Source organism: Musca autumnalis, unplaced genomic scaffold (genome assembly GCF_047663935.1).
Source record: "Musca autumnalis isolate F117 unplaced genomic scaffold, ASM4766393v1 scaffold_2, whole genome shotgun sequence".
Classification (NCBI taxonomy): Eukaryota; Metazoa; Arthropoda; class Insecta; order Diptera; family Muscidae; genus Musca; species Musca autumnalis.
Genome location: NW_027411755.1, coordinates 19,266,191 through 19,293,910, shown reverse-complemented (window position 1 = coordinate 19,293,910; position 27,720 = coordinate 19,266,191). Strand labels below are relative to the sequence as shown.

At 34.0% G+C, this 27,720-nt stretch overlaps 2 protein-coding genes across 2 annotated transcripts; both read left to right on the top strand.

The window, feature by feature from the left end:
* Positions 1 to 4,628: 4,628 nt before the first annotated feature.
* Positions 4,629 to 6,424, top strand: LOC141392167 (three prime repair exonuclease 2-like). The gene is made up of 3 exons (XM_073965119.1): positions 4,629 to 5,030; positions 5,547 to 5,713; positions 5,778 to 6,424. The coding sequence occupies exons 1-3, from the start codon at positions 4,742 to 4,744 to the stop codon at positions 6,234 to 6,236; spliced, it is 915 nt and encodes a 304-aa protein (XP_073821220.1). The 5' UTR covers positions 4,629 to 4,741; the 3' UTR covers positions 6,237 to 6,424.
* An 11,068-nt stretch (positions 6,425 to 17,492) lies between these two features.
* sac (sterile affecting ciliogenesis) lies at positions 17,493 to 25,860 on the top strand. The gene is made up of 2 exons (XM_073965118.1): positions 17,493 to 20,208; positions 25,143 to 25,860. The coding sequence occupies exons 1-2, from the start codon at positions 17,554 to 17,556 to the stop codon at positions 25,782 to 25,784; spliced, it is 3,297 nt and encodes a 1,098-aa protein (XP_073821219.1). The 5' UTR covers positions 17,493 to 17,553; the 3' UTR covers positions 25,785 to 25,860.
* Positions 25,861 to 27,720: the final 1,860 nt, after the last annotated feature.

Sequence of the window (27,720 nt, the reverse complement as noted above, 5' to 3'; positions counted from 1 at the left end):
ACATTCAGTATATGAATATAAACTCATTCATTCTCGCTGCAACCCAATGACTTACTGGCCTAGTGGTACCACGCTTATTACAACGCCTTAATTGGTAGATGTTTTGTCATCAGGGCGAATGGGTGCCCTGAACACTGCTTGCTGACCATCTCTCATGATTTGCCATTATTTTCCACTGGTTTTGGGTTGGCTAAACTCTGCAATAACACGAATAACAATAAAAACATTGAAGTCATGGTATAAGTAAAGAGGTAGATTTAAATGAAAAAAATCTATAGAACCCTAGTTTTTCCTGAATTCATAAAACTTCAAAATTAGTAAACAAAACAAGTGGGTTTGTTTACAAAATACCAATTTTGAGCATTTTATAAAAAAATGTATGAAGGGCCAAGGTTTCTCCACATAATCGAGTTGTGGATATGATAAAATGTTTGGTTTAATAATAAGCTGAAGGATTTCTACCATACAAATGCTCTAAAAACAATTTTGAAAATCATTGAATTTGATTGTTTTTAAAATTGTTGGCATATTATTCAAACATCACACACACATACAAAGATTGTGTATATTGTTTTGACGTTTTAGGAACAGTCGAAAGAAAAAAATTTAAATTGACAGGAAGCTTTAGCTAACCTTTATTATTAAACCATGATTGAAGTTATATTTCACATTGCAGAGAAACAGTTATTTTTGCGGTTTTTCACTGAATTTCCATATATCCACACAGACCGCGTTGTCTTCTTCATTTTTACTTACCGTTTTTCTTGGCCTTTTCTCAAAATAACGAATATTTTATTGTTTCAATAAAATTGAAATCAAAAATCAATTTCTTGAAAACGTAAACAAACAGTATTTTGTTATTGTTGTCATTGACATACAATAACAAAAACAACTTTCATATCGTTTCATGCATGGTTGTATTTGACAGCTCAAGGACGGATTTTTGAAATGAGATTACCTTCTTATTCTGCCATGTTCACATACATACATACTTTATTCATTCCTTTATTCATTATGGCCACAGACAGTCATGCTTATTTGAGTCCAATTTCTTGTCTCAAGCTACGTGGAAATACATTACATTAGCTATCCAAGACAACAACCCAAAAACACATATGGTACAGTATTTTTTGCTTACCTGCACTATCAAAAATTGCACGATTTCTTGTGCAGCAATCCCCAAAATGCAGGAAGCTTAAATTCGCTTACCTGCCCAACAAGGCCGATATCTTCAATATTACTTACGTGCATATGATGTGCAGTTTTAAGCAATGTTGAAATAATAAAGTGAGCGACATTTCAAGTTCGGGAGAGAAAACTTTACAATTTTTTACAAGTCATTATCTTTTCTTGTGTTGTATTTGTTTTGCACACTTCTTATCAAGGCAAATTTATATAAGGTAGAAGTGACAATCAGCTGTATTTTTACTTTTTTGTAATAATGCCTTATATGCCATTTAGATATGACATCATTAGCCGGATTTAGCACATTATCAGGTTTTATTTGCTAAATCCAGCAAAAATCTACCAGATTTCCCATACAAAAATAAATCCTCGTATTGAGTGGATTTGTTTTAAATCTGGCATAAATCCTCGTATACAACTCTGTTTTTTGCAACATGTTGCAAGAAAATACAAAAAGTTGCAAGCTAGCACAAGAAACAAGGTAGATGCATCGGTGAATTGCTACGCTAAAAATAATTTAAAATGTAAAAATTTGTAAACAAGGTGGAAAAATTAAATTTGTTTTGATGTACAAAGTTGATTTTAATCAACCAAGACTAATATTTACGATGGCTAAACGATAAAATAATTCGTTTATTTATTTTAGATGGGCAAACTGTGATAAAATAATTCTTTATTTGCTCTTTACTAAGCATTAGTAGCATAATGTGTGATCATTTTCAGTATTAAACAATAAATTTTTAATTTGACGTATGTTTTTTGAGACGAATTCAATTTACAAAAATTTTTTTTACGTTTCAAATTCGATCAGATGGGCTGATGCATCTACCTTGGTAATTGTGCTATGAACAAAAATCAGCTGACTGCCATTTAAATCCTCCAAAATGTATATCTAAATGCAATGAGATTTATACTGGATTTATTAAATCCAGTCGAGGATTTATGGCTAGTCTAAATGAGCTATTACCTGCCCAACAAGGCCGATATCTTCAATATTACTTACGTGCATATGATGTGCAGTTTTAAGCAATGTTGAAATAATAAAGTGAGAGACATTTCAAGTTCGGGAGAGAAAACTTTACAATTTTTTACAAGTCATTATCTTTTCTTGTGTTGTATTTGTATTTGCACACTTCTTATCAAGGCAAATTTATATAAGGTAGAAGTGACAATCAGCTGTATTTTTACTTTTTTGTAAATTTGGTTTTCAAAATGTAATAGGGTAATAGGGTACTCATGAAATTTGAAAATACGAAACATGCTACTATAAAATACTTCTTTTCATCGTAAACGACAACAAGACCTACGAATGCTTTTTATTTACATTTTGATTCAAAATTGTTCTATTTTAGAGGATTTTCAAAATATATTTATGTTTTTCCTGAGAATTTTTTTAGAACGACCCCATTATACAATATTTTCTTTGACATTAAATTTTCTATGGGCCAAACCTATAGGTTTGGCTCTATAACAACAATGTTGTTTTTGTAAATTTGTTAGTTGTTGTAATTCATGCATTTACCTTATATCAATTTGCCTTGCTTCTTATCAGTACAAAATCAGAGTGGTCGAATTTTATCCTTGTTATGAGTTCGCCAAAAAAGTTAAAATTTTTTCTTGTGCAGATACATACATATATGTAAATTTTACATCCAAATTGAAGTAAAATCAACAAAATTTTGATGCAGCTATGCCGAAAATGCAGCTATTGAATGTGCACTAAAACATAATATCTTGAACGGAATCTAGAGAATAGTTGCCTATAAACAGATTTTTGTTCAGGTAACGCCAAAATGCAGCTATGAATAATGCAGATAACCAGAAATTACTGTATGTTCCTTTACTTTTAAAAATGGTAACAGTGGCAAAAAATGGTAAAAGTGGTGAAATATTCTCATATAAACTGTATGCTTTTAAATGTAAGGGAACACTTTGCGGGTAAAAAGTGGTAAAAACTGGTAACTTCAGGCACGTAAAGGAACACGACTATAAAAGTATATGATTTGTGTTTCTGTTCGTTACGTTACGCTATCCACGTTCCGTACACTAACTAACCCTACTTAGTCACTCAACAGCATGGTACAAATTAGAGTTGTACAATCTAGTTCATTTGAAAGATCTAGTTCAATAGCTCAGCTCTTTAAACTGAACTAGGTCAGTAATCTAGTTCATAGTTCAGTTCAATCATTCGGATCAAAATCGTTCACCGGCTCTTAATCGGTCGTTTGATGAAAACGCATACATACACCAAATACAAACAAACAAAAATCTAATATAATTTAACTACTCCATAACAAAAATATTACATTTACATAGTTTTATTCCATTCTTAAAGAAAGATTAATTAATTTTAGAAAAAACATCCTTCATTTAGGTGGCTGGCAAAAAATCTTATGTTGTGTGTGTGTGTGTAGAAATTGTCATTGCAAAAAAGCTTTGTGTGTGTGTGTGTGTTTCTTTTTACTTTTTCCCGTCTTTTTCTATCAAAAAAGGCAGATTCAATAGATAATGGATTCGACATATTGTAATATTGTATGTCTCGTATGTTTTTGTAGAAATCTTCCTTTTCGGACAGCTATTCCATGTACCTTGATCCAAAACATAAACAAACTGATCAAATTACGAAGGCATCCCTTAACATAGACGACGCCGTCACTTTATGTATTTGTGAACGACATGTTGAACTAGATTGTGAATCGTTCGTACGGCTCCCGACCGATTATAGTTCAGTGAACTATTGAACTATAATGAACTATATCGACTGATCTAGTTCATACGCTCTTTTCAATGAATCGTTCAATTGAACTAGTTCGTTCATGAACTCTAGTACAAATACACAGGTAGCCGCATCGACAATTGTTGGCAACATAAGATGTCAAAATTTGACATCAATTCAATGCAATTGACACATTATGTTACCATCAGCTGGCATGATAATGCTACCTGTATTATTGTACCATGCTCAACAGCAATCATGGTACAATAATACAGGTAGCATTATCAAGCCAGTTGATGGTAACATAATGTGTCAATTGCATTGAATTGATGTCAAATTTGGATATCTTATGTTACCAACAATTGCCGATGCGGCTACCTGTGTATTTGTACCATGACAGCAATTACCCATGGTACAATTACTTAGGTAGATGCATCAGCGAATTACTACAACAAAGCAACTTTTTTTGTAATGTAAAATGTCAAAATTTTCGCCAAATGGTCTCTGTTGTATATTTTTATCGCATGTGTTTGCCTATAAAGCGTATACATTCTATCTCTTACATACCAAATTATATGGTTTTTGTGGTTTTTTGACGTTTTTGATTCGATCAGCTGGGCTGAGGCATCTACCTAAGTAATTGTACCATGCAATTACCCAATAGCCAATTACCCAATAACCAATTACCCTTTAACACTCAGGGGGGAGTGAGAGGAGGAGTATATTTAATATAAACAAAAACATATGTTGACAAGATGGGCAACATAAGGCATCATCCGCATCACCCACTTCATTCTTGTTCCACATCTCACCATCACAACATAAAGTGCCTAAGAAAACATGTCAGCGCAACATGATGAAATTAAAACCATAGCTGTAATAGATTTGGAAACCAATGGACTACCATGGCAGCAGGGAAATACATGCGCCATTACAGAGCTAAGTATTTATGCATTTTCTTCATCTAATCTACGGGGTTATAAGGAAGATTCACTGCACCAACAATTGGATGACGATCTACAAATTTCAGAAAAGTTTGAACCACCTATGCTGCCCCGTGTTCTCCACAAAATTACGATGATGATTAATCCCGAAAAAAGCATTCATCCAGATGCAGCGAAGATGTCAGGTGAGTTGGAAGATAATTAAGATAATTTCATTTTAGTGACGTCAGCAAAGTAAGGTGTCTTGACTCTTGTGGAAGACTTTTACGTGTTGCTTTCGAGGAGAGTAATACAATTTCATATAGAAGACCCCATGTCTTTGTATAGAAGACACCAGGTCTTTATATAGAATTTCGCATGTCTTCATATAGAAGACCACAAGTATTCAAAGATGATGAACACAAGTATTATCAGTATTATCGTAGGTTTAAGAGCTGCTACAACAACAAGTATTATTAATAAGACCTATTAAAGAGGTGTTCATAAAGTCGGCTGATAGTTTTGTTAATAATATAATATGTACTTGTGGTCATCATCTGTGTGTGAAGACTTGTCGTCTCCTATATGAGAGTATTCTATATGAAAAATTGTGAAATTCCATATGAAGACCTGAAGTCTTCAAGATGTAGATTTGTCATAAGGAAACCTGTATTTTTTATTACGTGTATTATTCATCAATTTAATATTCCCTCTCCTTCTAGGTCTAACAAATAGCTTACTGGAAAATGAAGCCCCCTTCGATGAGAACACAGCCAATTGCTTATTTATGTTTTTGGAACGTTTGGAAACACCGGTTTGTTTTGTGGCCCATAATGGTTGGTCTTTTGATTATCCAGTCATTCGATATGTTCTGCAGAGAATCAATATGGTCAGTAGTACCTCCCCAAATATCTACCCCTTCACATTATAATCAAAGAATCTTCTCTCTACAGGCCATACCATCATCAATTTATTGTATAGACTCGTTTAAAGCATTTCGTGAACTAGATGAAAAACAGTTCAAAATACAAACAATCAAAGAACGGATACAACAAATGGAGGAATGTAGCAATTCACAAAGTCAAATTTACTCCCAAAACTGTGATATTTTACTATCTACTCTCTTGGCGGCTGAAAATGAAAAGCGTCTGTTTTCCCTGAATATGTATCGTGAACTATTCTCACAACCCTTTACCCCGGCAACAAGATTTCCCAAAAAAGGCACATATGTTTTGGGTAATATATATGAACGTGTGTTTCATCAAACTCCAGAGAATTTACATCGAGCCGAAGCTGATGTAGAAATTTTAACGAAACTAATTTTACACTATGGCCTGGTGTTTTTGGCCTATGTCGAAGAACGTAAACAATCGTTTGATGAAGTGCTGCCACTGGGCAAACGTTCATATTAGTAGAAATTATTATGAGACTTATTTAAATTATAACATTTATTAAACGTTATACAATTTATTAAGAGACAAATACATATCGAAATTTTTTATACCTAGATAAATTTAAAAAAATTAACAAATATTTTTGTATAATCTATATTTTTTATATAGAATAATTAATTATTAAAGATGAAAATCTACCCACCAAACTGTATATTGTTTTAAATCAAATCCTGGGGTGCAACAAATTATTTATTTCCATTGTGGTGAAACGGCATAAAGGGCATCATGAATTTCACAATTTTGCGAAAACGAAAATCAAATAGGGAACGACTAGCAGACCATTAAACGTAGATTTTTTTAAAGAATATTTTTCACCCACCATCACAACAATAAACGGCATATAGGGAACACTTTAAAGGCATCTTGAATTTCACAATTTTGCGAAAACGAAAATCAAATAGGGAACGACTAGCAGACCAATAAACGTAGATTTTTTTAAAGAATATTTTTCAAGGACAATCCACCCAATAAACGTGGATTTTTAAAAAATATTTTTTACCCACCATCACAACAGTAGAAGTGGATTTTTTAAATAATATTTTTTCACCTACCAACACAACAATAAACATGGATTTTTTAAAGAATATTTTTCACCAACCACACAAATATAAACGTGGATTTTTTAAATAATATTTTTTCACGTACCAACACAACAATAAACGTGGATTTTTTAAAGAATATTTTTCACCCACCATCACAACAATAAACGTGGATTTTTTAAAGAATATTTTTCACCCACCATCACAACAATAAACGTGGATTTTTTAAAGAATATTTTTCACCCACCATCACAACAATAAACGTGGATTTTTTAAAGAATATTTTTCACCCACCATCACAACAATAAACGTGGATTTTTTAAAGAATATTTTTCACCCACCATCACAACAATAAACGTGGATTTTTTAAAGAATATTTTTCACCCACCATCACAACAATAAATGTGACTTTTTTAAAGAATATTTTTCAACGACTACCTCAACAATGAACGTGGATTTTTTAAAGAATATTTTTCAACGACTACCTCAACAATAAACGTGGATTTTTTAAAGAATATTTTTCAACGACTACCTCAACAATAAACGTGGATTTTTTAAAGAATATTTTTCAACGACTACCTCAACAATAAACGTGGATTTTTTAAAGAATATTTTTCAACGACTACCTCAACAATAAACGTGGATTTTTTAAAGAATATTTTTCAACGACTACCTCAACAATAAACGTGGATTTTTTAAAGAATATTTTTCAACGACTACCTCAACAATAAACGTGGATTTTTTAAAGAATATTTTTCAACGACTACCTCAACAATAAACGTGGATTTTTTAAAGAATATTTTTCAACGACTACCTCAACAATAAACGTGGATTTTTTAAAGAATATTTTTCAACGACTACCTCAACAATAAACGTGGATTTTTTAAAGAATATTTTTCAACGACTACCTCAACAATAAACGTGGATTTTTTAAAGAATATTTTTCAACGACTACCTCAACAATAAACGTGGATTTTTTAAAGAATATTTTTCAACGACTACCTCAACAATAAACGTGGATTTTTTAAAGAATATTTTTCAACGACTACCTCAACAATAAACGTGGATTTTTTAAAGAATATTTTTCAACGACTACCTCAACAATAAACGTGGATTTTTTAAAGAATATTTTTCTTAAGGACTCGTGGATTTTTTAAGAATATTTTTCTTAAGGACTCGTGGATTTTTTAAGAATATTTTTCTTAAGGACTCGTGGATTTTTTAAGAATATTTTTCTTAAGGACTCGTGGATTTTTTAAGAATATTTTTCTTAAGGACTCGTGGATTTTTTAAGAATATTTTTCTTAAGGACTCGTGGATTTTTTAAGAATATTTTCCTTAAGGACTCGTGGATATTTTAAGAATATTTTTCTTAAGGACTCGTGGATTTTTTAAGAATATTTTTCTTAAGGACTCGTGGATTTTTTAAGAATATTCTTCTTAAGGACTCGTGGATTTTTTAAGAATATTTTTCTTAAGGACTCGTGGATTTTTTAAGAATATTTTTCTTAAGGACTCGTGGATTTTTTAAGAATATTTTTCTTAAGGACTCGTGGATTTTTTAAGAATATTCTTCTTAAGGACTCGTGGATTTTTTAAGAATATTTTTCTTAAGGACTCGTGGATTTTTTAAGAATATTTTTCTTAAGGACTCGTGGATTTTTTAAGAATATTTTTCTTAAGGACTCGTGGATTTTTTAAGAATATTTTTCTTAAGGACTCGTGGATTTTTTAAGAATATTTTTCTTAAGGACTCGTGGATTTTTTAAGAATATTTTTCTTAAGGACTCGTGGATTTTTTAAGAATATTTTTCTTAAGGACTCGTGGATTTTTTAAGAATATTTTTCTTAAGGACTCGTGGATTTTTTAAGAATATTTTTCTTTAGGACTCGTGGATTTTTTAAGAATATTCTTCTTAAGGACTCGTGGATTTTTTAAGAATATTTTTCTTAATTACTTGTGGATTTTTTAAGAATATTTTTCTTAAGGACTCGTGGATTTTTAAGAATATTTTTCTTAAGGACTCGTGGATTTTTTAAGAATATTTTTCTTAAGGACTCGTGGATTTTTTAAGAATATTTTTCTTAAGGACTCGTGGATTTTTAAGAATATTTTTTTTAAGGACTCGTGGATTTTTTAAGAATATTTTTCTTAAGGACTCGTGGATTTTTTAAGAATATTTTTCTTAATTACTCGTGGATTTTTTAAGAATATTTTTCTTAAGGACTCGTGGATTTTTAAGAATATTTTTTTTAAGGACTCGTGGATTTTTTAAGAATATTTTTCTTAAGGACTCGTGGATTTTTTAAGAATATTTTTCTTAAGGACTCGTGGATTTTTTAAGAATATTTTTCTTAAGGACTCGTGGATTTTTTAAGAATATTCTTCTTAAGGACTCGTGGATTTTTTAAGAATATTTTTCTTAAGGACTCGTGGATTTTTTAAGAATATTTTTCTTAAGGACTCGTGGATTTTTTAAGAATATTTTTCTTAAGGACTCGTGGATTTTTTAAGAATATTTTTCTTAAGGACTCGTGGATTTTTTAAGAATATTTTTCTTAAGGATTCGTGGATTTTTTAAGAATATTTTTCTTAAGGACTCGTGGATTTTTTAAGAATATTTTTCTTAAGGACTCGTGGATTTTTTAAGAATATTTTTCTTAAGGACTCGTGGATTTTTTAAGAATATTTTTCTTTAGGACTCGTGGATTTTTTAAGAATATTCTTCTTAAGGACTCGTGGATTTTTTAAGAATATTTTTCTTAATTACTCGTGGATTTTTTAAGAATATTTTTCTTAAGGACTCGTGGATTTTTAAGAATATTTTTCTTAAGGACTCGTGGATTTTTTAAGAATATTTTTCTTAATTACTCGTGGATTTTTTAAGAATATTTTTCTTAAGGACTCGTGGATTTTTAAGAATATTTTTTTTAAGGACTCGTGGATTTTTTAAGAATATTTTTCTTAAGGACTCGTGGATTTTTTAAGAATATTTTTCTTAATTACTCGTGGATTTTTTAAGAATATTTTTCTTAAGGACTCGTTGATTTTTTAAGAATATTTTTCTTAAGTACTCGTGGATTTTTTAAGAATATTTTTCTTAAGGACTCGTGGATTTTTAAGAATATTTTTCTTAAGGACTCGTGGATTTTTTAAGAATATTTTTCTTAATTACTCGTGGATTTTTTAAGAATATTTTTCTTAAGGACTCGTGGATTTTTAAGAATATTTTTTTTAAGGACTCGTGGATTTTTTAAGAATATTTTTCTTAAGGACTCGTGGATTTTTTAAGAATATTTTTCTTAATTACTCGTGGATTTTTTAAGAATATTTTTCTTAAGGACTCGTTGATTTTTTAAGAATATTTTTCTTAAGTACTCGTGGATTTTTTAAGAATATTTTTCTTAAGGACTCGTGGATTTTTTAAGAATATTTTTCTTAAGGACTCGTGGATTTTTTAAGAATATTTTTCTTTAGGACTCGTGGATTTTTTAAGAATATTTTTCTTAAGTACTCGTGGATTTTTTAAGAATATTTTTCTTAAGGACTCGTGGATTTTTTAAGAATATTTTTCTTAAGGACTCGTGGATTTTTTAAGAATATTTTTCTTAAGGACTCGTGGATTTTTAAGAATATTTTTCTTAAGGACTCGTGGATTTTTTAAGAATAGATAGAACGTAGATTTTTTAAAGAATATTTTTCAACGACTACCTCAACAATAAACGTGGATTTTTAAAGAATATTTTTCAACGACTACCTCAACAATAAACGTGGATTTTTTAAGAATATTTTTCTTAAGGACTCGTGGATTTTTTAAGAATGTTTTTCTTAAGGACTCGTGGATTTTTTAAGAATATTTTTCTTAAGGACTCGTGGATTTTTTAAGAATATTTTTCTTAAGGACTCGTGGATTTTTTAAGAATATTTTTCTTTAGGACTCGTGGATTTTTTAAGAATATTTTTCTTAAGGACTCGTGGATTTTTTAAGAATATTTTTCTTAAGGACTCGTGGATTTTTTAAGAATATTTTTCTTAAGGACTCGTGGATTTTTTAAGAATATTTTTCTTAAGGACTCGTGGATTTTTTAAGAATATTTTTCTTAAGGACTCGTGGATTTTTTAAGAATATTTTTCTTAAGGACTCGTGGATTTTTTAAGAATATTTTTCTTAAGGACTCGTGGATTTTTTAAGAATATTTTTCTTAAGGACTCGTGGATTTTTTAAGAATATTTTTCTTAAGGACTCGTGGATTTTTTAAGAATATTTTTCTTAAGGACTCGTAGATGTTTTAAGAATATTTTTCTTAAGGACTCGTGGATTTTTTAAGAATATTTTTCTTAAGGACTCGTGGATTTTTTAAGAATATTTTTCTTAAGGACTCGTGGATTTTTTAAGAATATTTTTCTTAAGGACTCGTGGATTTTTTAAGAATATTTTTCTTAAGGACTCGTGGATTTTTTAAGAATATTTTTCTTAAGGACTCGTGGATTTTTTAAGAATATTTTTCTTAAGGACTCGTGGATTTTTTAAGAATATTTTTCTTAAGGACTCGTGGATTTTTTAAGAATATTTTTCTTAAGGACTCGTGGATTTTTTAAGAATATTTTTCTTAAGGACTCGTGGATTTTTTAAGAATATTTTTCTTAAGGACTCGTGGATTTTTTAAGAATATTTTTCTTAAGGACTCGTGGATTTTTTAAGAATATTTTTCTTAAGGACTCGTGGATTTTTTAAGAATATTTTTCTTAAGGACTCGTGGATTTTTTAAGAATATTTTTCTTAAGGACTCGTGGATTTTTTAAGAATATTTTTCTTAAGGACTCGTGGATTTTTTAAGAATATTTTTCTTAAGGACTCGTGGATTTTTTAAGAATATTTTTCTTAAGGACTCGTGGATTTTTTAAGAATATTTTTCTTAAGGACTCGTGGATTTTTTAAGAATATTTTTCTTAAGGACTCGTGGATTTTTTAAGAATATTTTTCTTAAGGACTCGTGGATTTTTTAAGAATATTTTTCTTAAGGACTCGTGGATTTTTTAAGAATATTTTCCTTAAGGACTCGTGGATTTTTTAAGAATATTTTTCTTAAGGACTCGTGGATTTTTTAAGAATATTTTTCTTAAGGACTCGTGGATTTTTTAAGAATATTTTAAGAATATTTTTCTTAAGGACTCGTGGATTTTTTAAGAATATTTTTCTTAAGGACTCGTGGATTTTTTAAGAATAGATAGAACGTAGATTTTTTAAAGAATATTTTTCAACGACTACCTCAACAATAAACGTGGATTTTTAAAGAATATTTTTCAACGACTACCTCAACAATAAACGTGGATTTTTTAAGAATATTTTTCTTAAGGACTCGTGGATTTTTTAAGAATGTTTTTCTTAAGGACTCGTGGATTTTTTAAGAATATTTTTCTTAAGGACTCGTGGATTTTTTAAGAATATTTTTCTTAAGGACTCGTGGATTTTTAAGAATATTTTTCTTTAGGACTCGTGGATTTTTTAAGAATATTTTTCTTAAGGACTCGTGGATTTTTTAAGAATATTTTTCTTAAGGACTCGTGGATTTTTTAAGAATATTTTTCTTAAGGACTCGTGGATTTTTTAAGAATATTTTTCTTAAGGACTCGTGGATTTTTTAAGAATATTTTTCTTAAGGACTCGTGGATTTTTTAAGAATATTTTTCTTAAGGACTCGTGGATTTTTTAAGAATATTTTTCTTAAGGACTCGTGGATTTTTTAAGAATATTTTTCTTAAGGACTCGTGGATTTTTTAAGAATATTTTTCTTAAGGACTCGTGGATGTTTTAAGAATATTTTTCTTAAGGACTCGTGGATTTTTTAAGAATATTTTTCTTAAGGACTCGTGGATTTTTTAAGAATATTTTTCTTAAGGACTCGTGGATTTTTTAAGAATATTTTTCTTAAGGACTCGTGGATTTTTTAAGAATATTTTTCTTAAGGACTCGTGGATTTTTTAAGAATATTTTTCTAAGGACTCGTGGATTTTTTAAGAATATTTTTCTTAAGGACTCGTGGATTTTTTAAGAATATTTTTCTTAAGGACTCGTGGATTTTTTAAGAATATTTTTCTTAAGGACTCGTGGATTTTTTAAGAATATTTTTCTTAAGGACTCGTGGATTTTTTAAGAATATTTTTCTTAAGGACTCGTGGATTTTTTAAGAATATTTTTCTTAAGGACTCGTGGATTTTTTAAGAATATTTTTCTTAAGGACTCGTGGATTTTTTAAGAATATTTTTCTTAAGGACTCGTGGATTTTTTAAGAATATTTTTCTTAAGGACTCGTGGATTTTTTAAGAATATTTTTCTTAAGGACTCGTGGATTTTTTAAGAATATTTTTCTTAAGGACTCGTGGATTTTTTAAGAATATTTTTCTTAAGGACTCGTGGAGTTTTTAAGAATATGTTTCTTATAGACAAAAATGTTGAGCATTTGTGTTGGTAGTACCCCAATTAGTGGACAAATAGGACCCAATTTTTAACATAAACCAAGTTTGGAGAAAATATTTCGAAATCCAAAGTTTGGACCAAATCGGTTCCTATTTTTATGAGATATCGCGCTTACCATTTTAGCGAATATTTTCGAACTTTTGGAGGGAAGGTATCGGAAGGAGTGGCACCATCTTTGAATTTTATCTAAAGTTTGGAGTAAATCGCTTGCTCCGTTTATGAGATATTGCGATTAACATTTGAGAGAATATTTTCGAAGGCATCGGCAGGAGCGCCATCTTAGAATTTCATCTAATATTTTAAGAAATATTACGATACACAAAGTGTGACCAACATAGTATTCGGTTCGGCAGTTGTCGTGCGCACCAGCCACTGCACATGCTAGTTTTTACAGTTTTCGGGTAATTATCTCAAGAAGTATGGATTTGCCTCTGAAAAAAATTGTACCATGTTAATAGCGGCCTTGAGTGCAACCTGTTGCAAGAAAAATCAAAACGATTCGAGAGGAGGTCCTAACCAGCACTTTTCCGGAATTAGGTATACTTTCCCGAAGGAGTTGACATATATAGTCCATATTCTAACCTGATCAAGTCAGTACTCTCCTGAAAAAACTTGCACCTTCGTAATGGGGGCAGCGAATACAAGTTGCTACAACAAAAATCAGAAGGATTCGAGAGGATGTCTTAAACCGCACTCTTCCGAAATTTTGTGTGGGAAGTACCCGAAGGTGGGTGACGTAGGGGATGGAAGATACCAAGCTCAGGATTTATCATGGTCCCTCGTTCATCTCAAGTGGACACTGACCTCCCCGTGCTGTCACCTGGGGAACTGCCTTTAACACCCGTTAAAGGTAGTGAGCTAACATGTGCCGCGCGTTCACCCATAAGAACGTTAAAAACTTGGGTTTGGGCGTCGGGTTAGTAACCCTCCCCTAGAAAAAACAGCCTACTATGAAAAAACGAAAGAAAAGAAAAACAAACCCCTTTAAAGTTGACAAACCCCGCAAACGTTTTAAGGACCATGATTATAGCTGCCATGACACAAAGCATGTGTTTGGTTGCGGATTTGTAGTTGTTTGGAGATTAAAATATCTGGTCTCCAGCTTCACCCCAGTGAATGAAAGACTCGCTGCAATTCGATTAAAAGCTAAATTCTTCAACATCAGCTTTATTTCCGCTCATGCTCCCACTGAAGAAAAGGACGAACAGACCAAAGATATATTTTACGAGCGCTTATAAGAAATGACCGTTGCCCAGCCCATGACATTAAAATTATACTAGGCTATTTTAATAACAAAATTGGAAAGGAAAATATCTTTGGCCCAACAGTCGGGAAATGCAGTCTCCACAGTGAAACATCTGACAATGGTATGAGGCTGATAGACTTTGCAGCTGCAAAAAACATGGTAGTTAGCAGTATCAGATTTAAGCATCTCGATATTCATAAGGGCACCTGGCTGTATCCAGATCAACGAACAAATAATCAAATTGATCATGTTGTGATAGAGGGAAGACATTCATCGATCGTATTGGATGTACGATCGTTCCGAAGAGCAAACATAGATTCGGACCACTACCTTGTTGCAGGAAAGGTACGTACCCGTCTAAACGTTGGAAATAAAGCACGAATAGATACAACACGGAAGTTGGACATCGGTAAACTGCAAGCACAACGGATAGCCACATCATATTCCACTCAACTAGCCCAATTGCTTAATGAAAAACTCCTCGTCCCGATAACATATCAGCACAAAATCCATACTTGGATACAAGAGTCCTCCACCAAGGAATCCATGGTATGATTCATGAGTGTCGTGCTGCTACCGAAGAGAAAAATGCGGCACATAGGGCTACTTTATAATCCGTAGCAACGCGTAGCGCACGAGAGAGATATCGGGAGAAAAAGAGAGAGGAGAAACGTCTTTTCCGCAAGAAAAAGATGGAGATGGAAAAGCGGGAGTGGAAAAAATCGAGATGTACAGGAACCAGAATGAAGTCCGAAAATTCTACCAAAGAGTCAAGCATAAAACTGATAGCTTTGGTACAGGCACATCCTCCTGTAGAGACCAGCAAGGTAATTTGGTAACTGATACAGATAGTGTGCTATGGATATGGAAGAGCATTTTTCCAAACTGCTGGTATCCAATACTAACAAAGACAACGAAGATACCACAGATCCAATCCCAGAAGATGGTATTGAATGTATACCGCCCGGCGAAGATGAGGTAAAGACAGCAGTAAACCGGCTGAAGAACAATAAGGCAGCAGGAGTCGATGGCCTACCATCCGAGTTGTTCAAAACTGAAGGCGACACGCTAATAAGGTGTATACATCAGCTAGTTAGCACCATCTGGCAGAAAGAACGCATAACCGACGATTGGAACGTGAGCATCCTATCTCCAGTCCACAAGAAGGGATATAAGACTGTGTGCTCCAATTACAGGGGCATAAGTCTGCTCCCTATTGCATATACGATAGTATCTGGCATATTGTGTGAGAGATTAAAGCCTATGGTCAATGAAATTATTGGACCCTATCAGTGCGGCTATAGACCGGACAAATCTACCATTTACCTTGAGACAAATCCTGGGGCTGGATTTTTGTTCTATGAAAATTTGAAATGAAAAATATTTCTTTTATAATATTTTCATTTAACAGTTTTCTCCTTTATAAAAGTTTTCAGTTCACATTTTCATAGAAACAGAATTGAGCCCCTGGAAAAGACCCAAGAAATGCAGATCGACACCTTCCATCTTTTCGTCGATTATAAAGCAGCCTTCGACAGCCCTTTACGTTCAAAGGTGTTCCAAGCCATTCGGCTTTGTAGAATTTCATTAACTGATACTCGGTCATCTGTTAAAATAGGAAAGAACCTCTCCGAAGAGTTTATTGCCAAAAGAGGCTTCAGACAAGGAGACGGCCTGTCGTGTGATCTTTTCAACATCAAAAGAAGTGGAACAATATACACGAACAGCCATATGTTACTTGCTTATGCCGACGACATAGACATCATGGGTCGATCGGTAAAGGAAGTAACTGACACCTTTGCAAATGTCTAAAGGGAATCTGCTAAAGTGGGTCTGGCGGTAAACGGCGAGAATACCAAGTTGATGGTGTCGACGCGCAATGCATCCATAGAGATCGGGCCAACTGTTGACGTTGGTTCCTATAATTTTGAGGTAGTAAAAGACTTCATCTACCTCGGCACCTCCGTAAACACAACAAACGACATCAGTTGTGAAATGCGAAGAAGAATAGTGTTGGCCAACAGATGCTACTTCGGTCTGAGTAAGCAACGCTTTACAAAACACTGATACTGCCCGTGCTAATGTATGGCTCCGAAGCATGGGTACTTGCACTAGCAGATGAGCCAGTGCTTGGTGTGTTTGAGAGGAAAATTCTTCGAAAGATCTGCGGGCCGATTTGCGTTGACGGTGAATATCGACGTCGTATGAACCACGTGCTATACCAGCTATACAAAGACATGAATATAGTTAAACGTATCGAGATGCAACGATTGCGTTGGCTAGGCCATATCGTAAGAATAAACGATGATGAACCCGCTAAAAAGGCGTATGAATACATGCCACATGGCGGTGTACGCAGAATTGGCAGGCCTAAGCTTAGATGGAGCACACAAGTGGATGAAGAGATGAAAAGGCGCGGTATTCCAGAAAGTGAAGCAGTTAACAGATAGAATTGGAGATCTTTTCTTAGTTCGGCTTATAGAACAAATGTTCTGTAATGGACCAGTTATTGGGTGAGTGGTCCTTAAAAAATATTCATTAAAAATCCAAGTTTATTGGGTGAATGGTTCTGGAAAAATATTGTTTAAAAAATCCACATTTATTGGTCTATTGGTCCTTGAAAAATATTCTTTAAAAAAAATCCTCGCTCATTGGTCTGTTGGTCCTTGAAAAACACTGTCCGCACATTTCATGATTTAATTGTGAATTAACCTTTATTTCCTGGTTAAAGTGTGAATGAATCTTTATTTCTGGAAGAGTCCTGTAGTCATGACAAGAACCTCTTCTTTGTCTACGAGAGGCATTGTGAATAGGCATAGTATAACAGATTAATACAACTTTCCGCGAAAATAACAAAGATACTCATGGAAAGAAGTGTAGAGGGTTATTAAAAAATGCAAGGTTATTGAAAAAAAGTTGTTTAATTTTTTAGAAACACCCTTCCTTCTTTGTTTCAGTATATTTGTCAAACTTCAAAATAGATATTCCACAGAGAAGCTTCGAAATAAACCATGTCCCAACATCCTCCTAAAGGTTCAATATTTGCCGAAGACAGAGGAACATCACGGAACTCTGTAAACATACCACCGGCCTTCTATGATTCACGTCGTACCACAATCTATTCTCAGGGTTTGGTGAAAACAACCAGAGATTCTCTTTTGGACGAAAGTCCACCCATAACTGTTCGGGTATGCCAACAATCCAATGATCCGGCGGCGGGGGTGCACTTTAAAGAGTTTGCCATTGAAAGGGATAGACTACCCAAATATGAATATAACATTGAAATGGCCCAGAGATGGTTGACCCTAGAGGGTAAAAGTGGTAGAATACACAAGTTTCCCTTGAAGGCAATATTACCCAAGGTTCAGATGACCAGACGTGTGCCGGCAAAACAACTACCTCGAGATGTTGAGGTGGATCGCAAGAGAAGATTATATAACAAAGTCAATTTAGGAGAAGAATTGTCTAAAGCCGGATTAACACCAGAGGAATTGTTGCCTACGGAGGAGCAATACTTTTTGTTGTCCGAGAAGGCATTTAAACACTTTCTACCATTGAGCTTTTTTGATGATCCTAATCTGGAGAGTCATTGCCCTGATGTATGGTTGTCTTTGGGGTTGGTAGAGGGCGATCAAAGATATCCCTTGCCGGCCAAAGCCTTTTTGCCTTTACAACAAAGCCTGAGAGACTATGAATGGCAAGATGCTGCCGTCAGCGAGTTTGACAGCGGTTCAGGCAAATGGCAGGTTATGATATTGTCGGATGAATGTTGCTATCAGGTGCCTGGTATACAAATTATGTTTTTGGCCGAAAATCCTTTTTTGTTCATAGAACGTCTGCATTCAGCTGTGGAGCAGAGGAACCAGGCGGAATCAATAATAATGATGGAGACAATTGCGGATTGTGTTCTGCGGCAAAATTTAAATGAGCAGCGTTATTATCCCAACAAATTGGTGGAGAGATTAATGGCGAATGTCGCCACCACCACAGATCCGCTATTTTATCAACAGCTACGACTGGAGATTTATTTGTTATTTGAACATCTAATGGCCTGCTATGATTTGCAGAGATTTGTTACAATTCAACCCAAACAGTTTCCGCTACTACAGGCTGATGTCATTAAGCGATTCCTGCCCAAGGCCTTTGTGTCGCCGAGAAGTGTAGAAGAACAAAGGATCCTGAAAAGTTTCAATATCGCCATCAAAAAGCGAGCCTATGAGGTCTTGAGTTTTTCACTTTATTACACGGCAGGTGGTATAGAGTCCATGGGTAATGTGGCCTCGGAATGCCTTTACATTGAAACGTTGAGTCTTTTCATTTGCAACTTTGCCAAGGCAATGCCTCTATCCGATTTTCTAAGTGTCCAGCAGCAACAAAGTTCTCAAGTCGCGGGATATCTAAAAAACTCATGGCCCTCTAAATTGGCAATGGGCATAATAATGGTGCTGCGACCATTGGGCAAAGGCTGGTTGGATATATGCCTGGACAAGTGGAGGGTCTATGAAATGTGTAAAATATTTCGTTTTATTTTACAAACCAAATTTCGGATGCAAGAATCTATGCAGGTTCTGCTGGAATCTTCAATAACGAATTTTACTCAATTTCTTAGTGAACCCTGTTTGCCATTCCTCAAGCTGCCAGAGGATTATCAGTGGACGAGTGATTTCATAAATTCCGAATTCCCCTATGCGAAACCCATTTTCTCGCTTATCATCAGTGTGACGGAGGACACAAAGGAGGTAATTTACTCCACCAACCCAGAAGAATTTCCCCCCGCCCTAAAGGAGGTATTTAAGAAAAGTCTGGAGAAAACCAGTGGCGTACGTTGTATTGATGCTGAGACTCTGGTAAACCTGAGATTTGCCCCGAATCTGTTTATACTCACCGTGGAGCTAATCGAGGATCTTTATGTTCGTTGCAATGATTTGCTGCAAAGATGTTATCTGAAAGCTATACCACCTCTACATTCCTATGCTCGGAAATATGAACGATTTGTTGACTTCTATCTGCTTCACGTACCCACCTATATGGCGGAATACAGAGCCTCCCAGAAAACTTCCATGCAGGTGAAAACTGACATATTGGAGCATAAGCGTTGCAAAGAGGAAATGCGTGAAATTCTACCCGCCTCCATTAGCATTGGTCCCTTCCTAGTCATAGTCGACCCGATGAAGCAATATATGATACGAAAGAGAATCGAAATTGTCAAGCGGATCTTTGAATACTACATCGATCGAATGTATGATAGTAATGAACATCTTCTCGAGCGGTGTCTGGAGATTTATAATCGCATAAATGAAAAACCCCAAAGCATTGAACATCTTTATGAGATCAGGAACTTTGCCCTTACCATACCAGAGTTGGTGGATCAATTGAGAGCGGATATACAAGTTATGTGGTTGGAATATGATATGTTGGACAGCTTCTTTTATAATCTACCAGATCATCAATTTGCCATGAAATGGGAGGCATATGCTTGGCCTAAACAGATTCTAGATCGTCTGAGTACCCTGAAGGAGGAACAGAAGATGGATATTGAAGAATTCAAGCGATTGCATTTAAGTGAATGCATTGGATTTGAGGAGCGTTTGGAGTCGCTCAACGATGAGATACAACAATTCTCGCTGCAGTTTAATCCCAAGAAGGTCATGGAGACGGCAGTGGAGGTGAGTTGAGAAATATTTGAAAAATTCCACAATTGCCAAAAAAAATATTTTAAAAAATTTAGTCTCGTGCAAAAAAATATCTTAAAAAATCCACGCTCGTCGAAAATATATTTTAAAAAATCCAGGCTCGTCGAAAATATATTTCAAAAAATCTAGGCTCGTCAAAAATATATTTTAAAAAATTTGTTCTCGTGCAAAACAATATTTTAAAAAATCCACGCTCGTGCAAAACAATTTTTTTAAAAAATACACTCTCGTGCAAAACAATATTTTAAACAAGTGAGCCAAGGCTATAGTCGGGTGGTGGCCGACTATGTGATACCCTACACCACTACCCCTGTTCATAAGCTTTTGACTAATAAAATTCAAAATATTAAAATTGGGATAGCTTAGCGCCTTTGCTCTGAATGTCTTCATTAAAACAGGTCAATTTTTTTGAAACGCATTTAAGTGCATCGACAGTACAACCCAAATAAAAAATGGAAAAGTGGGATGTGTGCCAACCATAAATAGGCTTCTTTCTCTGTTAGACCCCATCAACCCCCAAAATTTCGTGAGGATCCGATCAAAATTTCGTAGTGTGATTGCACAAAAATGGAAAAAGGGATGCATTACCGACTATTGCGATATCTCTGTTGTTTGACCACCTATGACAACCTACTTCACATCGTTGTAAAGGTGATATTTTCTACTTTCCTTGCTTGGTTTTGCTTTCGATATACCTCCTACAGAAGGGAGATATTAACTTTGAAATAAAACGTTGATCTTTTTTCCAAATATTTTTTTGTCACGTTCCGACCCCTGAATAATATCCGACCATTATCAAAAATCAAAAGGGTTTTTCCACTGTGGGACCCCCAATAACACCCAAAATTTCGTGACGTTCCAATTAAAATTGCGACCTGTAGCGTGATTTCCAAAAAAGTGGAAAAATGGGATGTATTACCGACTATTGCGATATCTCCGTTATTTGGATACCTACGCCAACCTGCTTTACATCATTGTAATGATGGGATTTTTTACTTTCATTGTCAGACTTTGCTTTTGGAAGGTCCCGAACCAAAGCTGTGATATTCGTCATTATTATTAAAATCGCAAAAATGAAAAGTTGTATTCTATTAGCGGCTTTTGCGATATCTTCGTTGTTTGACCACCTACGACAACCTACGTAACATCGTTGCAAAGGTGATATTTTCTACTTTCATTAGCAGGTTTTGCTTTTGATATACCCCTTTTAGAAGCGGAGATATTAGCTTTGAAATAAAACTTTGATTTTTTCTCCAAATAAGTTTTTTGCCCATTCCGACCCCTGATTATTATCCGACCATCACCAAAATCAATAGGCTTCTTTCTCTGTAGGATCCCCATTAGCCCCCAAAATTTCGTGACGATCCGATAAAAATTGCGACCTGTAGCGTGATTACAAAAATGTGAAAAAATGGAATGTATTGCCGACTATTGTGATATCTCCGTTATGTGGCCACCTACGCCAACCTGCTTTACATCATTGTAATGATGGGATTTTTTACTTTCATTGTCAGACTTTGCTTTTGGAAGGTCCCGAACCAAAGCTGTGATATTCGTCATTATTATTAAAATCGCAAAAATAAAAAGTTGGGTTCTATTAGCGGCTATTGCGGTATTTTCGTTGTTTGATCACCTACGAGAACCTACTTTACATCATTAGAAAGGCGATATTTTCTACTTTCATGGCTTCTGCTTTTGGTATACCCCGTATTGAAGCTGAGATATTCGCTTAGGAAAAAAACGTTGTCTTTTTCTCCAAATAAGTTTTTTGCCCATTACGATCCCTAAATATTATCCGACCATTACCAAAATCATTAGGCTTCTTCATCTGTGTGACCCCCATTAACCCTCAAAATTTCGTGACGATCCGATCAAAATTGCGACCTGTAGCGTGATTTCCAAAAAAGTGGAAAAATGGGATGTACTACCGACTATTGCGATATCTCCGACATTTGGTCACCTACACCGACTTAGTTTACATCATTGTAAAGATGGGATGTTCTACTTTCATAGCCAGGCTTTGCTTTTGGAAAGTCCCCAACCAAAGCTGTGATATTCGTCATTATAATTAAAATCGCAAAAATGAAAATTTGGGTTTTAGTTGCGACTATTGTGATATCTTCGTTGTTTGATCACCTGCGAGAACTTACTTTACATTATTAGAAAGGTGATATTTTCTACTTTTATTGTCAGGTTTTGCTTTTGGTATACCCCATATAGAAGCTGAGATATTCGCTTTGGAAAAAAACATTGTCTTTTTATCTACATAAGTTTTTTTGCCCATTCCGACCCCTAAATATTATCCGAGCATCACCAAAATCAATAGGCTTCTTCCCCTCCGGGACCCCCATCAACATTTCGCGACGATCCGATCAAAATTGCGACCTGTAGCGTGATTACAAGGTTTAGATGGACAGACGGACAGACGGACGGACGGACGGACTGACGGACGGACACACATAGCCAGATCGACTCAGCTCGTCGAGACATTCATTTTGATATATATAAGTATGGGTCTACGACCATTATTTCGATGCGTTACAAACTTTTTGGCCAAAACCAACTTATAATACCCTCCCCACATAGTGGTGTAGGGTATAAAAATCCGCGCTCTTCAAAAAAAAAATATTTTAAAAAATCTACGCTCTTCAAAAAAATATTTTAAAAAATCTACGCTCTTCAAAAAAATATTTTAAAAAATCTACGCTCTTCAAAAAAATATTTTAAAAAATCTACGCTCTTCAAAAAAATATTTTAAAAAAATCTACGCTCTTCAAAAAAATATTTTAAAAAAATCTATGCTCTTCAAAAAAATATTTTAAAAAATCTACGCTCTTCAAAAAATTATTTTAAAAAATCCGCGCTCTGGGAAAAATATTTTAAAAAATCCACGCTCTGGGAAAAATATTTTAAAAAATCCACGCTCTGGGAAAAATATTTTAAAAAATTCACGCTCGTCGAAAAAAATATTCTTAAAATAATATTTTAATATATTAATATTATAATAATATTTTAAAAAATCCTGGCTTAACGTAATAATATTTTAAAAAAATCCACGCCTTTGGAAATAATATTTTAAAAAATCCACGCTCTCTTTAAAAAGTTTTGTTTTTAAATATCCACGCTCTGTTAATAAATAATTTAAAAAATCCACGTGGATTTAAAAAAAAAAAAAAATAAAAATCCACTCTCGTCCAAAAAATGTTTTAAAAATCCACGCGTGGATTTTTTAAATTATTTATTAACAGAGCGTGGATATTTAAAAACAAAACTTTTTAAAGAGAGCGTGGATTTCTTAAAATATTATTTCCAAAGGCGTGGATTTTTTTAAAATATTATTACGTTAAGCCAAAAAAAAATAAAATTCCACTCTCGTCCAAAAAATATTTTAAAAATCCACGCTTATCGAAAATATATTAAAAAAATCCAAGTTCGTCGAAGATATATTTTAAAAAATCCACGCTCGTCGAAACATTATTTAAACAAGTAGGAAATGCGTTAAGTTCGGTCGTGCCGAACATTTTATACCCTCCACCACAAATTTCATCCATTTCGGTGGATTAATGTGGCCACAACCTTCAAAATACCTAAAATCGGAAGGTACTGTTCTATGGGGGCTATATGATGGCGTGGACCTATACATACAAATTTCTGGGGGAAAGTTGTATACCCCAAACGAATACTAAATACCAAATTTCAGCCATCTCGGTGTGATAATGACGCCAAAACCTTCAAAATACCGAAAATAGGGAGATATCGTCCTATGGGGGGCTATATCAAAACGTGTACCTATATAAACATTTTATGGTAGAAATGTTTCTTAGCCTCTGGAAATGCAAAATACAAAGTGACAACCGATTCTGTTGTCAAATGGGACTAATACATTCAAAATATATTAAAATGACGCGTACTTTATATGGTTCGTTATATGGGGGTAATACCAAAACGTGGACCTATATAAACCAACTTTGGTAGGAATGTTTTTTGGCCTCTGGAGACACAAAATACCAAATTACAACCAATTCGGTGGTAAAATGGGACAAATATCTTAAAAATTCATTAAAACGACGACGCGTCACGCGTCATTTTGTATGGGGGCTATACAAAAGCGTGGATCTACATAGCCCGCTTTCAATACCAAAAGTCCTACGTACATATAATAGATTTTCCCAAAATTTCATCCACCTACGTCAATCCGTTCGGACGCTAGAGTGATTTCCACAGACGGACAGACGGACAGACAGACAGACGGACGGACAAGGCTATATCGATGTAGAATTGCACGCTGATCAAGAATATATATAGTTTGTGGGGTCGACAATGATTATTTCTAGTAGTTACAAACGTAGTGACAAACTTAATATACCCCCATCCTATGGTGGAGGGTATAAAAATCCATGATCGTCGAAAAAAAATTTTTTGAAAGCACATGTTCGTCGAAAAACTATTTTTAAAAATTAAAATCGACTCTCGTTCAAAAAATATTTTAAAAAATCCACGCATGTTCGTCGAAAATATGTTTTAAACAATCCTCGCTTGCCGAAAAAATATTTAAAAAAAATCCACGCTTGTCGAAGAAATATTTTGAAAAATGCACTCTCGTCGAAAAAATATTTAAAAAATCCACGCTCTTCGAAAAAATTTTAAAAAATCCAAGCTAGTCGAAAAAAATATTTTAAAATATCCAAGCATGTCGGAATAATATTTTAAAAAATCCTGACGCAACGAAATAGTATTTAAAAATCCAGGCTTATCGAACAAATATTTTAAAAAATCCTGGCACATCGAAAAAAACATTTTAAAAAAACCAGGCTCGTCGAAAAAAATCTTCTTAAAAATCCACGCTCTTAGAATTCTTAGCGAATATTTTTCGAGCAAAACAATAATCTTATCTCATTTCTTTCCAGGTGAAGAAAACCTGGAAGATTATACAAGATCTTCAGAAACTCGGCGAAACCTTGCGTTATCGCCAGGAACTCTTTGAGCTGGAAGAATTATCCTTGGAATTCTTGGCTAGCATCATAGAAGGATTTTTGCCGTACAAAAATCTTTGGTATGCCTGTCAAGATCTTGTTAAGCTGGAAGAAGCCACGGTGGGAAATCCCATTGTAAATATCGAGCTCGACGATGTCTGGGAAGCTTTGCAGGCTATTAAGAATTCCCTCAATGAATCACTGGAAATTTTCAATGAAAAACCGGAAATACAAAATGTTGCTCACTACTTTTTACAAGTCATGGATGAATTCGTACCGAAATTTAATGCCATACGTGATTTGAAAAATGAAAATTGGCTTTATCTGCATTGGCAAGAGTTGGGAGTGCGTTCGGGAATGGATATCAAATATTCTGCGGCGATGAATTTTCAATATTGCATGCGTAAAGGTATGATGGAACATCTTGAGTTGGTACATGAAATATCCGAAAAGGCAACAAATGAAGCCGATGCCATACGCAAAGCATGGGAGGAAGAAGAGAGACGTAAGGAAGAGGAACGACAGGCAATATTGATGCGTAAGGCCATGCGGAAGTGTCGGCGGGATATTGTTTAGATATATTTTTGGTGATGTTGTAATTCAAATGCATGGGGTTGATTGGTTCTATGGAAGGAGGGAATAAAAATGTTTTACAAAAAAAGAAAAATATATATTCTTAAAAATCTGCGCTTGATGGACTGATCATCGTTGACAAAAATATTTTTAAAAATCCATGATTGAGGGACTGTTCGTCGTTTAAAAAATATTCCTAAAAATCCACGCCTGAAGGACTGATCCTCGTTGACAAAAATATTTTTAAAAATCCACGCTTGAGGGACTGATCATCGTTAAGAAAAATATTTTTAAAAATCCACGCTTGAGGGACTGATCATCGTTAAGAAAAATATTTTTAAAAATCCACGCTTGAGGGACTGATCATCGTTGAGAAAAATATTTTTAAAAATCCACGCTTGAGGGACTGATCATCGTTGAGAAAAATATTTTTAAAAATCCACGCTTGAGGGACTGATCATCGTTGAGAAAAATATTTTTAAAAATCCACGCTTGAGGGACTGATCATCGTTGAGAAAAATATTTTTAAAAATCCACGCTTGAGGGACTGATCATCGTTGAGAAAAATATTTTTAAAAATCCACGCTTGAGGGATTGATCATCGTTGAGAAAAATATTTTTAAAAATCCACGCTTGAGGGACTGATCATCGTTGAGAAAAATATTTTTAAAAATCCACGCTTGAGGGACTGATCATCGTTGAGAAAAATATTTTTAAAAATCCACGCTTGAGGGACTGATCATCGTTGAGAAAAATATTTTTAAAAATCCACGCTTGAGGGACTGATCATCGTTGAGAAAAATATTTTTAAAAATCCACGCTTGAGGGACTGATCATCGTTGAGAAAAATATTTTTAAAAATCCACGCTTGAGGGATTGATCATCGTTGAGAAAAATATTTTTAAAAATCCACGCTTGAGGGACTGATCATCGTTGAGAAAAATATTTTTAAAAATCCACGCTTGAGGGACTGATCATCGTTGAGAAAAATATTTTTAAAAATCCACGCTTGAGGGACTGATCATCGTTGAGAAAAATATTTTTAAAAATCCACGCTTGAGGGACTGATCATCGTTGAGAAAAATATTTTTAAAAATCCACGCTTGAAGGACTGATCATCGTTGAGAAAAATATTTTTAAAAATCCACGCTTGAGGGACTGATCATCGTTGAGAAAAATATTTTTAAAAATTCACGCTTGAGGGACTGATCATCGTTGAGAAAAATATTTTTAAAAATCCACACTTGAGGGACTGATCATCGTTGAGAAAAATATTTTTAAAAATCCACACTTGAGGGACTGATCATCGTTGAGAAAAATATTTTTAAAAATCCACGCTTGAGGGACTGATCATCGTTGAGAAAAATATTTTTAAAAATCCACGCTCGAGGGACTGATCATCGTTGAGAAAAATATTTTTAAAAATCCACGCTTGAGGGACTGATCATCGTTGAGAAAAATATTTTTAAAAATCCACGCTTGAGGGACTGATCATCGTTGAGAAAAATATTTTTAAAAATCCACACTTGAGGGACTGATCATCGTTGAGAAAAATATTTTTAAAAATCCACGCTTGAGGGACTGATCATCGTTGAGAAAAATATTTTTAAAAATCCACGCTCGAGGGACTGATCATCGTTGAGAAAAATATTTTTAAAAATCCACGCTTGAGGGACTGATCATCGTTGAGAAAAATATTTTTAAAAATCCACGCTTGAGGGACTGATCATCGTTGAGAAAAATATTTTTAAAAATCCGCGCTTGAGGGACTGATCATCGTTGAGAAAAATATTTTTAAAAATCCACGCTTGAGGGACTGATCATCGTTGAGAAAAATATTTTTAAAAATCCACGCTGGAGGGACTGATCATCGTTGACAAAAATATTTTTAAAAATCCACGCTTGAGGTACTGATCATCGTTGACAAAAATATTTTTAA